At 45.9% G+C, this 16153-nt stretch overlaps 1 protein-coding gene across 1 annotated transcript; it reads right to left on the bottom strand.

Annotated features, from left to right (window-relative positions):
* Positions 1 to 63: 63 nt before the first annotated feature.
* POGLUT1 (protein O-glucosyltransferase 1) lies at positions 64 to 15812 on the bottom strand. The gene is made up of 11 exons (XM_056327172.1): positions 15697 to 15812; positions 15143 to 15233; positions 12220 to 12363; positions 11641 to 11776; positions 9020 to 9141; positions 7426 to 7485; positions 6305 to 6404; positions 5495 to 5553; positions 3213 to 3380; positions 2643 to 2699; positions 64 to 2013 (listed from the first exon to the last, which is right to left on the bottom strand). The coding sequence occupies exons 1-11, from the start codon at positions 15773 to 15775 to the stop codon at positions 1857 to 1859; spliced, it is 1173 nt and encodes a 390-aa protein (XP_056183147.1). The 5' UTR covers positions 15776 to 15812; the 3' UTR covers positions 64 to 1856.
* Positions 15813 to 16153: the final 341 nt, after the last annotated feature.

The raw sequence follows: 16153 nt of genomic DNA, 5'->3' as shown, positions 1-16153 counted from the left end.
TTCGCTTGCTGCGGCAGAGCAGCTGCCGCGTGTTTTATTAAGCAACGACACTGCCAGCAAAGCTTCGTTTTCGTTTGTTTTATTCCAAAAGCACTTCATTAAAAACGGTTTAAAAATGCTATACACGGCTGTACCGGTTTCGCAGAGCGCTCGCTCTCCCTCCACCGACTAAACCCACAAACACCAGAAAACCCTGCCCACCCTCGCACGCTCCTTCCCCCAGAGCCGGGCTATTTTCACGCCCCAACCGCCATCCCCAGCAGGCTGGGGTAATGCAACCACCATAGCGGCACGTGCCCCAGCACCCCTCGGGCCCAGCACCCCGCGGCTGACGGGCAGCCACAGCCCCACACGGGGCTCCAGCACTGCAAGGCCTCCCTGCAGGTCGGTACGTGTATGAGGGCACGTGGTGTCACTGCTCCTTGTCATGTTTTCTCCTTCCCTGACCCCAGCTGACTGCAGAGGGGACCATCAGCTGTTGCTGTTGCTCCCTTCCACTACTGTGCTGCTCTTCCTAAGCCTTGAGGCTGCTTTGCCATCAAGGGGGCTCAGCCGGCAGGCAGCAGCCCTCCTGCGATGCCATGCTGCTGCCCACGCTCCTCTGAGCACCCTTCTGGATGCCAGAGAAGATGCTGGTCCCCACCGGGCCCCTCAGCTCAGGGGTCACAGAGCCAGCTCAGAAGCTGCGCTCCCCCGAGGCTGAGCAGCCCGCAGCGGGCACAAGCACAGCGAGCGCAAGCAACCTGCGACTGAACCCCAAATGAGTAACGTGAGGAGGAGCTGCCACTGTGTGACTGAAGACATTCCCTCAACCAGACTGCAGGAGATGAGGAGTGCAACAGCTGGGGGAAAGAAAAGTGAATACTGAAATGAACAGACATGTCACCAGCCTCAAAACCAAAACAAAACCCCAAAACAAACAGAACCCCAAAACAAACTAAAGAAACATCCCTAGAAAGACTACAGAAGGGGATCAGAGCAGAGAATCTGTGAACATCTGGAGAAAAAAAAAAAAAAGAAAAAAAAGAAAAGCTGCCTCCACCTCTGCCAATACTTTCTCTGGTTCCTGAAGGGTCCAAGGATGTCTGGTCAGCCGACCGGTGGCAGCTCGTCACCAGGGGCTCACCCTGCACAGCTGTACGGGCACCCAGCTCACCTCTCGGAGCACGAACCGCTTTTATCTCCGTTGCCAACTGCCCGACTCCTGCTCAGGCTCAGCACTCCGGCATCACCACCATCACAGGCTGCTCCCCAATGAGGTAGGTAGTTGAACTGTGGAAGGATCATTTGTCCTTTCAGTGGCACACCAAAGCCTTCCCCTCACCTCTAAAACCTGACATAAATATAAGCTCTAAGCCATCGAGAAAGGTTACTCCAAATCCCAGTACCTGCTTCTGACAGAGAACACCCAATATCACACAGGTGAGAAAACAGTGACTGCCGAAAAAGGGGGCCTGTATTTCCCAGCTGAGCGTAGCTGACAGTCTGTGTACCTTGCCCCCAAGTACAGAGGACTTGGTAAAAAAGTCCAGTAAAATTAATAGAAAGGCTTCTCGCTGAGTGAGTGGGATTTAGGGTCAGAAACCGGTGGTAACTATGTCGTAGATGTCAACAACCCTCTTCCAGGCATGACCGTAACCACCCTGATCAGTAACCATAATCCCTCATTCTACTAAACATTCTTACGACGACAGTCTAACCGGGTCCTGCTGCCTGGGAGCAATCTCAAAGTTGGCTGCTGCTGTCCTCTGTAGTTCTAATGTAAAGGATAAGAAGTCTGAGAGAACAAGAAGATACACTGATCTTCAGATTTCCACAGAGATCAGTTTGAGCTGAAGAGAAAAACAGAGAAGTCTCTACAGTTCTGTTTTCAGCCATTCAGAAGTGATCTCGCTGTAGCTCTTCCTCCTTTTCACTTTGTAAGTCAAGGCTTGGGAATATTCAGACAGCAGATGCTCCCAGTAGCAAGAGACATCCTCCATCTGCAAGTGCTCGGTGATGAACTGGCGTCCCCTAGAGACACATAAGGCACAGTCAAAACCAGTCTCCAGTTCCTACCAGAGGCTCTGGTTTTGTTTCATATGTATATCAACTTTCACTCTTCCGTGTTTCAAAAGAGAAACGACACGCACTGCTCTGTACCGTCTATTTTAATTTCACCATTGTCACTCATGCTCACAGCTCCGACGGTTGCAGTGCTTTCGTTATCCTCAAGATGGTATTTGTTACCTGGGATAATAAATATCAGATTTCACGGATCAGACGGAGCCTGAGCAGCATGGACACACGCTGCTTCAGAAACTGGCCGCTGCCAGCCTGGATGCATAACACTTACAATGTAAGGAACAGCTCCCAGGGGCCAAGTGACCTCACACAGAGACGAAAGCTCCCAACTTCTGATAGCTTTCGGTGGGGTTCCTGACCTGCTCACGTCTGAACCAAAGACCTAAGTGTGTGATTTTGTCCTCCAGTTTCCCCCTGCTGCTAGGAGTCCTCCAACCCTCCTGCTGTTATGGCAGAAGATCAGTTTTACTGCACCCTCTTAACACTGGGTTATCTTTGATAGGCAACCCCTTCAAAAGCTGTGTAAGAAAATGCTTTGGAAGAAGACCACCCGATAGCCAGAAAGGAACACAACTTACCTCTCTGAAATTTCTTGTGCTATGGCATCATTTTCCTTTACAAACTGCAACAGCTCCCTAAAATGAACATTAGAAAAAAAAAAAAAGGTTTAAAACAACTCGTTCAATGGAGAATGCTGTCCCTTAGCTAAACCATTGTGGAGGATGAGATCAAGGATCCACACCTGAGCGAGGGACTGGTCCTCCTCATTTCAGAGCATGGAAGAAACTTGCCCTTCTCATTTGTTCTGTATCAGTTCCGGACAGCATGCTGAAATCTGGGAGCTAACACGTGTTTTGGCCCAGTTGTCAGTTCTTCTCCCCCTTATATGTGCCACAGGGCCCACTTGCAAATTTAAGTGCTTACTGCCTGCTGATCTCAGTGAGAGTGACAGCCCTACGTACTCCACTGAAACTGCACCACGTAACACCAGCAACTGATTCTTTGGGGGCAGTAATAAAGAGAAAAGAACATGACCTCCAAGAGCTTCTGCCGACGCCTAGGAGTGGAGGCACTCCTTCGTGTCACACAAACCAAAGTGCCCTCCCAAACACAGCAGTGCTCCGCTGAGCACGCTCGGGGTCTCACACCTGACGTTGGAGAGGTCTGATGGGACTGGGATGTAGTGGACCCAAGGCTTCAGCTGGGGGTAGAAGAACTCCAGCCACTCTTCTCCGACGTGAAAGACAAGTGAACCACATAAGAAAAGGTGTTTCAACCGGAAACTGGCAGCCACTCCTCGGAAATTAAACAGGTACCTTTAAAAGGGCAAGGAAAGAGTTACACCTGGCATTTTGTAAGGAAACGGCGCTAAGAAACCAGGCTCCAAGCAGCAGTCAGCCCGGCAGCAGCCGGGGGGCATCTCCCTTACACTGAGCTACACACCAGTCACTGAAACAAAGAGAAGACATTTCTTGGAAGTTCCTCACAGAAAAGGTGAGCTGAGGTTAAGGATGTGCTGGGTGACCCTCTGCTGCCTGTGAGAACCGAGGGAGAAAATGCAAGGCACGAGGCTTTACCTCTGATACAGACACCTGTCCGTGACAAACCAAAGGAGGCCTCACGGACAACTGCCCATAAGACACGGGAAGTCACAACGGGGATGCCGATCCTGTGACTCGACCCTACCCTTCAGAGACTGTTACCACAAGGAATTTTTCCCCAATTCTCCCTCTTCTTGCAGTGAGCTTTTCTGTTCATTGTTCTGCTTTGCCACATGTATCTCAGTGGTTTTTTGTTGTTGTTTTTTCCTCTGGGATTCGGCTTTAATCTGAATCTAATTGTTTCATATTAACTTGGGAATGCAACCCTAGGAGGTTAAATAGGCTAGCACACAACAGATGGACTTTGCAGATAACAAAGAATCCAAAATTTTGTTTTCAGTATTTTCTGCCAAGTTAGTGAAGTGGGCTTGACTTGGGGGGAGGGGGGCATTTCTCTTAGCAAACTGTATCTCAGAGGGATGTTTGTTTGTTTACTCGCTTTCTTTTTTAAACCCACATTTCTCCAATTACATGGAAAGCTGTTTTTCCTGTGGGTAAAACCCCTCAGTACACAGAACTAATCTTTGAAGTCAAACGTTTTGGGCTGGGGGAAGGGAGTTCTTCCTTTAATGAAGCTATTTTGGGCGAGATGGGGATTATATATATTTGGAGTGAGATGGGAATTATAGCTAAACTTAGTTCAGCGCTAAGTGACAAGGAGTAAATGTGAAACTATTTTACATTCTTTGTATTATTTAGGAGCTCAAACCAGGGATGAGGAGCTCGTTGTATTAGGAACTTAACAGATACACGCAGAGGTGTAACAAGAACAGTGGTCTGCAAGGGAGGAGATGCCTCTTGCCCAATTCCAGACACAGCTCCCACCATCCGTGTCCTCAGCCAAGTCGCTGAGCGCTGCTCTCGGACAGCCTGCTACAGCACCTACACCGAAGGGAACAGCAAGAAGCTCATGCTGACCCTACCAGACCCTGAGCTACGACAAAAGCGTACGAGAACATCTCAGCCTATACTGCGCGAGGGGCTTAGGAGGCAGCAGAGTTGGGAAGTCTATGTGTAACAGAAGGGAAAAATCTGGGCAACAGTCTAGTGAAATATAAAATGAGACAAGTCAGTCACATTTGCACAAAAACACAGAGCCAGCCAAATGACTGCGTTCTTACAGCAGCAGATTCTAGCTGGCAGAATCATAACTAGGTAATTTTAAAGCAAAAGAAAAAGCAAAACATCAGACACAGAAGTGCACACACACTAAGAGTTTGTTTTTACAGAGAAACCCCCAAGAATATCACACCAAAAACCCCTCCCTAAAGTAGTTAAAAAATAAAAACCTTTGTAAATCAAAACCACATTCTCCCAAACAACATACAAAGTATGAATTAATACTCTATCTGCTCAGTCATATTTCAGGTTGTCTTTTATACTATATACATCCAGTGGCAACACTTGCCCCAGTATGCATATGAAGACATGATTCCTTAGTTCCTTATGTCTTTGAAGACAGTAATGCTATCACTGTAGCACTGAAAAAATAATTTTGAATACACAGCTTGGTACAGGGATATAAAGAAAAATTGATAGAAAGCCTTTTTGATTAAAAAAAAAAAATTCTATCTATATGTTTATTAGTAATCTCAGACCTTTACTTTCCCCAAAGCACTTTATTTCTCCTGACCTGACAGGGGAAAGCAGACACTGAAAGATGCCATCCTAAGCTTCCAGATTTTCAGCTGCCTTACGTCTGTTCATGAGCTTGTTTATCTACATGGAGCTGGTTGCTGGCATTAAAACCTTAAAACAAAATGAGACCTTACACCACACCAAAAAATAACCCACAGACCTTTAGCTGCTTTAGTAATCAAAACTCTTACTTGTATTTGCAGTGATCAACCAGTGGAATTTCCTTTGCAGGAGGCTTTCCTAAGGTGTCCTTAAAAAAAAGAGGATTAAACAAAAAGAATTAGTAAGCTTTACACGGTGATTTCACATTTGTTTTCCTTCTCAATTAGAAACAAAGCTGAAGTCTCAAAACTCTCCATTCCTACTTCTGAGAAAAACCTTCACTGGCGGGCTTTTAGAAGTATTACGAAGAATTCCTAGCCCTTCAAACAAGAAAAAAAGTTCAGTAAATTACACACTGCCTGAAAGCAAATGCCAGCACAAACACATTAAATGATAATGTTTAGTTGGCAGCTACAGAGTGGAAAACAGCTTGGGACAATGGACTACGTGAAGCCAAGTGTAACCGGATTAGCCAAGACTATCTGGAGAGAGCTGCACTGTATGCTAAAGCATGGAACTAAAGAGCTATCAGCAACAGTTATCAGAAAGTTACCAACAAGATCAAGAAATGGAGATGGCAGAAAAAGGTTTAAAGAGACTGACAACACATAGGCAGCTCAGGGCTAATTTTGCTGTAATGGAAGAGGAGGGGATTGGCATAGATTCGGTTTTTTATGTGTGCTGGTTTCCTTGAACAAAAAGTGTAGATGGAAGAAAAATGTTTGGCCTGCCAGGCTCTAGAGACTCCTTCCTTTCATCCATCAGAGAGGTGCAGCCATCAAGGGAACTACAAACCTCCCCCACAACTCTCCAACAAGATGCTTCTCATTCATCAAAGCCATCTTGCAGTGCTACACTTTCTGGCCTTGACACTCAGGAGACAGACAACACCCACACACCTTTTCAGATTTCCAAGCCTGGTTTTTAGTGTACTCAGCATCAACAAGTTCTGGGTTTTCTCGGGACAGCAGAATGAGGGGATCTCTCTCAGGGCTCGTTCTGCAGAAGAAACGCTATCAGTAATTGCCAATCCACATGACTCAACGCAGCTAACAAACTACAGGACCCAAGAGCCTACCTCTTTATGACGCTGACCTGCCTATGTGCCCCAAAAACATTATTAAGCACCTACCATGCAGTATATTTTTGTCCAAGGGTATATGAGCAGAAGAGAATGAGTTACGTGTACCGAAATTATCCGAGGCCATTTTTATTTCACTTAATAAATATTCAATAGCATTATTTAAGCAATTCTCAGGACAACTCAGCAGATATGTTGTTTCCTTCAGGCTGTATCCTGATGGGTGCCAAATACTTAAACTACCTTCTAAGTCAGAGAGACCTAAGAGATGCTAATAAGCATCTTCAGAGCTGATCCCTCTGACGCCAATTTAAAACACTACAGATAAACAAGGTTATGACATCCCTGAGACTCACTCCTCATCTCCTCAGCCCACCTAGTAAGATACCAAATCCTTCCCTACTGGGGGTGGGGGAAGAACAAAGTATTGGGTTTAACACTGTTTTCAAACTGTCACTGGAAAGAGGGCAAAAATAATCTTTCTTATCCCCCGCCACTCAGGTAACTGAAAGCAAGAATACTTCCAGTTCGGTGTCAAGCACTTTCATAGTGAAGAATAAAGTATTCACATTGGCAAAAAGCATGCACATCAGTATCAAATCTTTACATTTGTATCATGCACCTGCAGTTCCCTTCTCAGAACAAAACAAGCTGGTTCCTAGTGTGACAGGTTTACTTATTAATAAACAACACAGCAAATCCATCACAACATCCGTTTCCAATATTAGACTTACTATAATAAAACAGTTGCAAATTGCAATTCTTATGGAGAATCACTAATGGTGAAACGCTGCTGTACAGTATGTCTCACTTTCCTTTGATCTAAAAAATACATTCTGGGTTACACTTGTTTAGGTCTTGGAGATACAGAAATTTCTGCATACAGCCAGCTATCACAGCACGTTGGTAGAATCTCCTGTTACAGGAAAATATGCTCACCTGGATCCTCGGAAATAGCCTTTAGAGATTTTTTTCGTCCATGGCCATTTTTCTGCAGATCTGAAAATATTGTTTATAAATGGCAATAAATGACTTAATATAACCATGAAACGCACTCTCATCAGTTTTCACAGCATGATCTCTTTTTATTATTCTTCATTTTTGATGGAAATCACTTTCTTCATTATAGCAGAAAAAACTCGCAGCCAGGTTTAATGAAACAGGTTTTCCTGTGAATATTGTGTTTAAGGCAACATGACACAGGCTACTTTTCAGAATACCTTTCAGTCAAAATGATGAATTACATATGATCCCCTCACCAAACCTCTAAGGGTATTAAAATTTACCTAAAATTTGAATCCGCTTTTTGTATTGTTGCTTTATTTTTCTGTACTTCATTGAATATGGATAGACTATTAGAGAGTTTCTAACCACTCTCATTTCCCATTAAAAAAACTGCAATCAACCAACAACAAACAAAAAACCCCCCATCTGGTGTTTTGCATTTAAAACACAGGGGTTCACCGTTTTCCCAAATAACTTCCATTTTAAATCTAAGCAAGTCCTTCAAAATAGGTGCATGTTTTAATTCTGTCAGTGGAGTCACCCACCTCCCTCTGCGGAACCCTTTGTTGCACTTTTCTGTTGCACCTGGTTTGACATGTAGGTCCTGATCCCCAAACTGATCTGCACAGGTCAAGCTTTGCATCTGCTTATAACGCAGTGACCCAAGTGGGGTTCACTGAGAAAGCAAGGGTAAGTAAATGTTTTGGAACTTCATTGTATTATATCACCGTAGGCTTCTGCTATGACTAGTCCCATCGAACTTCAGATTTTGAAGGGGGAAACATTCAACCTTGCATTCTCATGCCAAGTGATTGACACCAAGGTGTTTTTTCTTGTTATGTTTCTATGTTCACTTGCTGCTGCACACTTTGTCACTCTCCATGGGAAACAGCCCCTCATTCTGCTAACAGCAAAAGATCCTGCCAAAAAGACGACATTTCTGACTGGGAGCCTTTTGTCTTACTCTGAGCCCAGTAACAACTCTTGATTTTGGGAACGATTCCAGGTTTCTCTATTGCACAATAATACTCAAGTAAAAGCATATCTAAAGATGGCTTTCCTTTACCCTTCCAGAAGCTTATACAAACATCCTGGATCATCCCTGCAGTGAAAAAACCACAGCTCCTAGCGAAGTAGTTGGAAACAAAGGAAAACATTTCCATGTGTCAAGGGAGATTTCTGCAGGCAAAAGATAACTGCTACTTTTATTGACAAGCCCTATCCCACCAAAAATGATAGTAATCTAGCCCTGACAGCATGAAGAATGTGTATATTTTGTCCTCTGTATTCCTCACTAAAGTGCTGGAAACAGAGAAGCTAATTATAACTTCTAGTTACATCATCCAAGGTTTCCATGGAGAATTCTTATAAAGCAGTCAGGCTGTATGTAGCTAATGAGAGGCAGCAGGACAGATCACAGGCCAACAGACCAATGGCCCAATGCTGCTCAGTGTTGGACAGCTTTTACTGTGAGTCTGTCTTCCATTAAACCTACACACACACACACATAACCATTTCCAAAACATACCTTCTGAGGTCCTCCCTCATGAGGTCCCAGCGCCCTAAACCTGTTGGGTAAATTGGCCAGACAGCTGGTCCTCCTTCCCAAAAAGTCCAGGCAGGATACATAATATCATTGTATTCAGGTGTCTTAAGAAAAAGGAGAGTAATGTTAAGAATCAAGTCATGTCTAATCCAGTTTACTGACAGCCCACCAGTAATGAACAGGCCTGCTGGGAGTCCTGTCAGCTTTCTCTGCTACTGCTCCACAAGCAGCCGTGAGAGCTTTGTGGTCACCATGGTGTTGCTGGGGTTCGGATGAAGACAACCCATTACTGAAATGTTTCAATGGTTTTAAAAAGGCTGTGTCCTGCTGCATGACAACATGGGACTTTCATGTCACAAAATGACAAAAAGAGGTCCACAACATAGCCAATTCATAACCAGAAAGAAGACCTGAGCTCCACTCACCTTTCTAAAGGTTTGTGCCTATGTACAGCTACAAGTGTTTTTTACTGATGGTAAGTTAAGAGGCAGCATTATCTCCTCAGAGATAGAGGCACTTAGAGATGCTTTGACATTAAGGTTTCCAACACTTCAGTTCATTCCAGCCTTCCTAGAGATCATGTAACAACTCACCATAATAAATACCCAGATCATGTAAGAATTTCAGTTCCTCGCTCCCATCCGGATGCTTAAATCCCCATATAATCAGAGGGAAGGCCAGCACTTAAGACTAAACCCTTTCACAAAACCAGACTATAGGCCACTCCTTGCACTAGTAATAAACCTATACAATTATCCACCTATCTGTCACCTGGAGATACTGGAGAGAGTCCAAGGCCACCAAGGTAGTTAGGAGGTTGGCGCACATGACGTATAAACAGGGGCTGAGGAATGGGTTTGTTCACACACAGGAAAGAAGAAGCCTGGGGGAATCTAAATGCTGTCTCCTACTACCTAACGGGAGAGTTCAGAGAAGATGGAGGCACACTCTTTTCATAAGCGCCGGGACAGAACGAGAGGCAACAGGCTTTGATTACAAGGGAAATTCCCATTAGATACTGGGAAACACGTTTTCATTCTGACAGAGGTCAAACACTGTCTGTGGACACCCTGTCCTCACGGACGCTTGGATCTGGGCAGGGCGCAGCCTGGAGCACCCTGATCTAGTTGGTCCTGCTCCAAGTGAGACGTTGGACTGGGTGACCTCCTGAGGTCTCTTCCAACTTAAATGAGCATGTGCCTTTATGATCTGCTCCCTCTCAGTCTTGCTAGAAACAGGCATTGATAAAAAAACATGACAGCTCCACCGCAACCCCAGGGTCAGCCTTCTGAGATGCAGAATAGGACAATCCTTCACTCCCCTGTGCTTTCAGCCCTAGAAATCACCCTGGACCAGCATCCTGGAGCCTTCCTAACACTGGCTGGTTACATGGGAGGTGTGACTGGGTCACTGGGTTTCAGTTAAGGATAGGGCTGAGGTTACAGTTCAGATATTGGACAACGGTGACCAGAGAACTCAGTTTCTTACAGGGTCTTGCAAGGCACCGGGGGCAGGACAATGAATATGGCTGCAAAAGTTAAGCTCCTACAACGTGCTCTGCATCATTTTGGATTCTGCGGGCTAGAGTTAAGGCTGTGCGATGGTCAAGAGGCAAGACAGCTTGCTTTGCTACTACATCTGGCAGTGAACACGGCTGTTGAGTGACAGTGCCTGCACTGCTGTACTGAATAGAGAGAGCTCTAGGATGGCTGGGGACTAGGCAATAGTTATGGATCCTATCATGGTTCAGACTGCATGAGCTGAACACCTGTGTTCAGAGTAAGATGCTACAAGTTAGCAGAAACAGGATAGGGCCTGAACTAGCAAGAGCAAATGGTTTCTTGCTTCTTTTTGCATTTTACTCTCTGCTGGGCTTCAGCCAAGGACATGATTAAGGTTAGGTAGCAACGGTGCAGTATTTGGGCACGTCGGGTGTACACTAAGGCAAAACAAGATTAGGTGAAGCTTGAGGTGTAACGATATTTTGTTGGAAAGGGTAAGAAGCTACACTACAGTCAGGTTTAACAATGGGAGAGGAAGGAAAACATATGTGAAGGCTCTTGAGTCAGGAACAGAGAACGAATGTCTATGTGTGTGTGTGCATGTTTGTGGATGGAAGAGGAAATCCAGGGGAAAAGGGTTCACAGGAGATAGCAGTATCACAAAAAAGAAATTAAGAAACACTTATCTGTGGTACCAAAAAAGAGGACTAATATATTCACATTAAATGAGATTAACTGTGTGACAGCTGACTGATAATCAAAAATCCTTAGCAGCTGATAAAGTACTGCTACGACTTTAACAGAAGCACTGTAGCAAATGACAGTGATGCTGGCACATATCCCATCCCGCTGTGCACCATTTCACTGTGGCAGAAGTACATTTTTTGACCTGGAAGAGGAGCTAATGAGGGGGAAAAGTGTTCTGTTGAATAAATCTGCAAGTCCGTCCACCACAAAACTGGAAGTAAAAGGAAATAAAAAGCGAAAAAGAGCAAGCAATTCTGACACAGAAAATCTGTGGGGAACAATCCTTAAAAATACGTTCTCAAAAGAAAGGACATGCATGTCTCAGAAACACTCAGCTTCTAAAGGTGTGTGCACCTTACTGAAGGAGAAGACTGGGATAACGGGTTTCATCCACCTGGGGACCTGGGGGTAGTCTCGCACATTGATCACCATTTCCATGTCAGGGAGGCGGCTGATGATCTCCATAAGGAAGTGCTCAACTCCACTGCATCTGTGGAGAAACAACATATGGCAAAGAGCTATAAGGAGAAGGCAGAACCCTGAAGTCTCCTGCAGGCCTTTCTCTCTGTGCAGGAGTGGAAGAGATGGTGAATCAGAGACATATGATGATGCAGGCTGGGAACTGCCTATAGCAGTCTCCAAGCCCCAATGCAGCATAGACACCAACGAAGCAACCCATCCTGTTCAATCTGGCCAGATCTGCAGTTTTCTCTTGGATCCCACAACCAACCAATCCTTTGTACACTGAAATGCAATAATTACACTTTTGCCTTGCTATATTAAAGCCACAACCATAATTTTCTAGGCTCTTGCTCTGATAAGGAATTCAGACCTCTTGACATATCATTGTGCTCAGTGACTTCCAGCTTGGCAGTGTTGGAAGTACCCCTGTGTCCCAGGCTGGGGAGATGAGATCTTCTGCGCAGCTCTTACCTTGCAGGGAACAAGCAGTCCTGCTCACGGTACAGTTTGTTCTTAATGATTTGGTAGTGCGTCCCGAGCTTCCTGCTCACCACATCGGATATTATTTCTTTGGAAATGCCACCTCGAAAAGGAGCCAGGTCCTGCTTCCAGACACTGAAACAAAACAATCATCCGTTATTATGTACAACAGGGAGGATACTGCATTAAATTACCGCAGTATACAGAACAGACTTCTAGCTAGAACAAGCTCCATGTAGCTTCCAGGAGCTCTGCTACACATGGCTGTGCTACATAATGAGGAATTTAACTTAAGTCACTTGGAAGAGCTGTTACTCAGAGACTCAAAGGTCCAAGCTTCACTCTTTTGACTATCTACATACTGCTTGCCCAAACAGAAAGCCCAGCACAGGACTCTGAGGCTAAATCAACATGGACAACTCCAGCTGCTCTCCCAGAAAGAGCCTTACATACCCTGGCAGGTTATGGGTAAAAGCCGTCAGCTCACTTAACCTTTGAGTTGTGAAGCTTGTGCTCTGGCCTTCCATAAATTATGAGCCACACCAAGACCAAATTCCTCACACAACATCATGCTATTTAGACATTAAAAAAGAAGGTAAGAGTCTAGTTGCAAGGAATAGCATTGCCCAATAACGCTGGGTGCAGTGAAAGCCAGCCCAGGAGGACAGGCCTATGTAGCACATGTTCTGTGACATCTGCACATGACCAGTGAGCTCCAGGAATGCAGTATGAAAACATAAGCCTAATGAATTTAAGAAAATGCAGGAGAAGGATGCAGTTTATATAAATTTAGCCTAAAGGCCTTCAGATCTAGCTGCTTGGAGCATTTAATGAAATTTGTCAGACTGGTACCATCCTCCCCACCTTTTGGTAGACACTGCATCAATGGCTTAGTTTAATACAACACTGCTGGAGCGATCCCACTGTGAGGGTGGTCAAACACTGGTACAGGTTTCCTAGAGAGGCTGTAGAGCTTCTGTTCTTTGAGATACTCAAAACCTGATCAGACACAGTCCTGGACAACCTGCCTGAGCAGAGGGATTTGACTTGATGATCTCAGGAGTTCCTGTCCAACCTCCACGATTCTGCTATTTCATAATCAGGTAGGAAACAGTAAAACTACGAAAAGAATTGCCACTGTGCAGATGGGCCGACCACAGGATAAGCAGTCTTGCAGAGATGCAAATGCAATGAGCTTGAGAACAGGAAGAAAGTTGCAGTTTTATGGCACATCCATGTCATTGTAACCTAAGTGACAACTGAAAGGTAGTGACAAACAAGTTAAAACCTTCAGTTCTTGGCCACTGAGTCACAGAAGACTAGACATAAACAGAATCTGATACATAGAGAAAAGTACCAGCTTTCAGCATTCTGCTGCATATTTACATACCTTCAAACCAGCTCTCAAAATGAACGAAGTTAAGTGTCACACTGCGTATGTGCTGTATTATCTTCCTGGATTCATTTGTAATGCCTGTCACTACAGCAGCACTCCTTAATAACCCTTAAATGAAATACTGCTTTAGTAAAAACTAAGTTTCGAGACCCACAGCAACCACAACTTCGTATTACCATCAACTATTATGTTCTGAAGCAGATTTGGAGGTTGTAAACACCTGCGAAGGTGTTCTTATCCAAAGGTGGGCAGGAGATGGTGGAGTGTATGTTTAACTATTTAATGTCTTTAGGCTGTATCTGAATTGGCACTCAGGAAAAAAAACAGAAGGCTAAACTAGAAGAGACTTTTCCTCATCAGTATTTCAAGAGCAATGAAGACCAAAACCTCCAAACAGAGTGTACAAACAGTTGCCCAATATGACTCTCACCTCATACTAAAAGCCAGTATAGCACTCAATCTCACTCCCAAAATGTGTGAGCACATCTGGTACTTTTAAATAGGAGGCTTAAAGCTGAGCATCTGTGTTTCTGCATTTGGAATCCTAAAGGCAGAAGGTGTTGACTCTTCCCTGAATTCTCTCTTCTCCTTTAAATAAACATACTGCTTAAAGGTATCAAAAAGCCCCAGTCCTACAATCCCTGCCCCAATGGCAATGACGACCTATGCACCTGTAATGTTCACCACACTGCAGCCATGCTCTGTCATTACAAACAGAAAAGAAGCTTGATTTGGCTTCATCTACAAGAGAGATCAGCCATCACTTGTACTGCCTACAGTGTTCTTGCATCACATATAAGCCTCTAGCTCTCTGCATTAAATTCACTACAGGCCACTATTTCAAGCCAGAATGCTGGCATTATACATAATGCTCCACAGTTATAAAAAAAATAAAACAGGACTTGCGTCTTCCTGAATGAGCCTCTTGGATCATGCTTTGGTGACGTAAAAGTCAAGTTAAACATCCACCATCCCTCCAGTTCTCACAGGCAGTGAACCAAACTGCCTAGAAAGAGTGCTAAGAAGTACGACACTGTCACACCAAATGAATCTGTGCTCTGTAACAATATTTCCTTAATCCTGCTATTTAGAATATTTCGCAGATACTTGATTCCCTCCACTTTTAAAAGCCCATGAGAAAGACTTGTTAGCAACAACACTGGACTGAGAGAGAAGGCAGAAGTGGATTGTTAAGACAGAAACGTCACCAGCTACGCGTGTAGTTTATTGCATGATCACATATGAAATGCTGACATTGCGTATGTTCAATCATGGAAGACAACAAGGAGTGTGATCGGTTTGCAGGTGGACACGCTTTCTGCTGGAACTATGGAGGTCAACCTGTTTCACATGATGCCAGTAATAACCTCCTTGCAAGCACCATGACCTATGATAGCTGCAGATATGATTGCTAGAGAATATTTGGACTCTAAGGTAATTCCCAACCATCAGTGCCGGCAAAAGCATTCCCTCATGTAGTCAGAGGCCTGTGCAGTCAGAAGGAAACCAGTCTCTCACCTTTGGTGGCAGCTGCAATTCCCTTTTACGCATGGCTTATAAACTTCCACAGCTTTCTTAATTTGGTCAGTTATTGTTTTCCATTTAGCACCTGAAACACACAGCAAGGAAAACCCAAAGGAATTAATCCATCAAACTACCACAACAGCTACCCGAACAGCATTTCTGGTCCAGCTGGCAACAGCAACGCACCAGTAGTGCTGCTCCAGTCCAGCCCAACGACAGCATGCCTAAAGCAACGGGGGGAAAGATGGGCCATCATGGACTGGGCAAAGGGGTCACAGAGCTGAGGGGGGCTGGGGAAGGGACAGCGGGTCGGGCACCCTGTGGTGGCCCCCGGGCTGAAAGGGAAGCCGGGAGAAGCCCTGGGGACCACCACAGGGCGCCGGGTGAGCTGCTGGCGAGGAAGAGGAGGCGGCGAGCGTCCCTCAGCGCCCTCACAGGATGCGTGGGCTCCGGCCCGGGCCACCAACCCTCCCCGCCGGCCTCAAAGCGCCATCCCCCGCAACACCCTCACCCCCAGGCTAACGCCAGGAGCCCCGAGCACCCCTCACCTGATGAACCACCCGCCACGAAGGGCTCCAGCCGCCACACGACAGCCAGCGCCCACAGAGCCAGCGCCGCCCGCCTCATGCCGCCGCCGCCGCCAGCACCGCCCTGCGCATGCGCGACCCGCCGGCGGGCGGGCGGCCGTGCCCCCAACAAAGATGGCGGCGGCCGTGCCCCCAACAAAGATGGCGGCGGCCGCCTCCAGCCCCGCACAAAGATGGCGGCACCAGCGGGCTTGATGGGAGCTGTAGTTCCCGCCGCGCCTCAGAGGCGGCGAGACCCTGCCTTACTCCAGGGCCCTGTGTGTGTGAGGGCAGACGGCTCTTGTAACTTAACAGAAATAAAGGCACTGGTGTAGGGGGCCCAGAGTTGGTGGGGGCTGTGCTGCCCCACTGCCCGCAGAAGGGCTGAGCCTGCATCCCTCCGAGTAACCAGCCAGCGTGAGCCTCAGGGATGCCAGGA

The sequence above is a fragment of the Falco biarmicus genome, chromosome 2, assembly GCF_023638135.1.
Source record: "Falco biarmicus isolate bFalBia1 chromosome 2, bFalBia1.pri, whole genome shotgun sequence".
NCBI lineage: Eukaryota > Metazoa > Chordata > Aves > Falconiformes > Falconidae > Falco > Falco biarmicus.
Note: the sequence above shows the minus strand (reverse complement) of the source record. Positions and strands in the feature narration are given on the sequence as shown.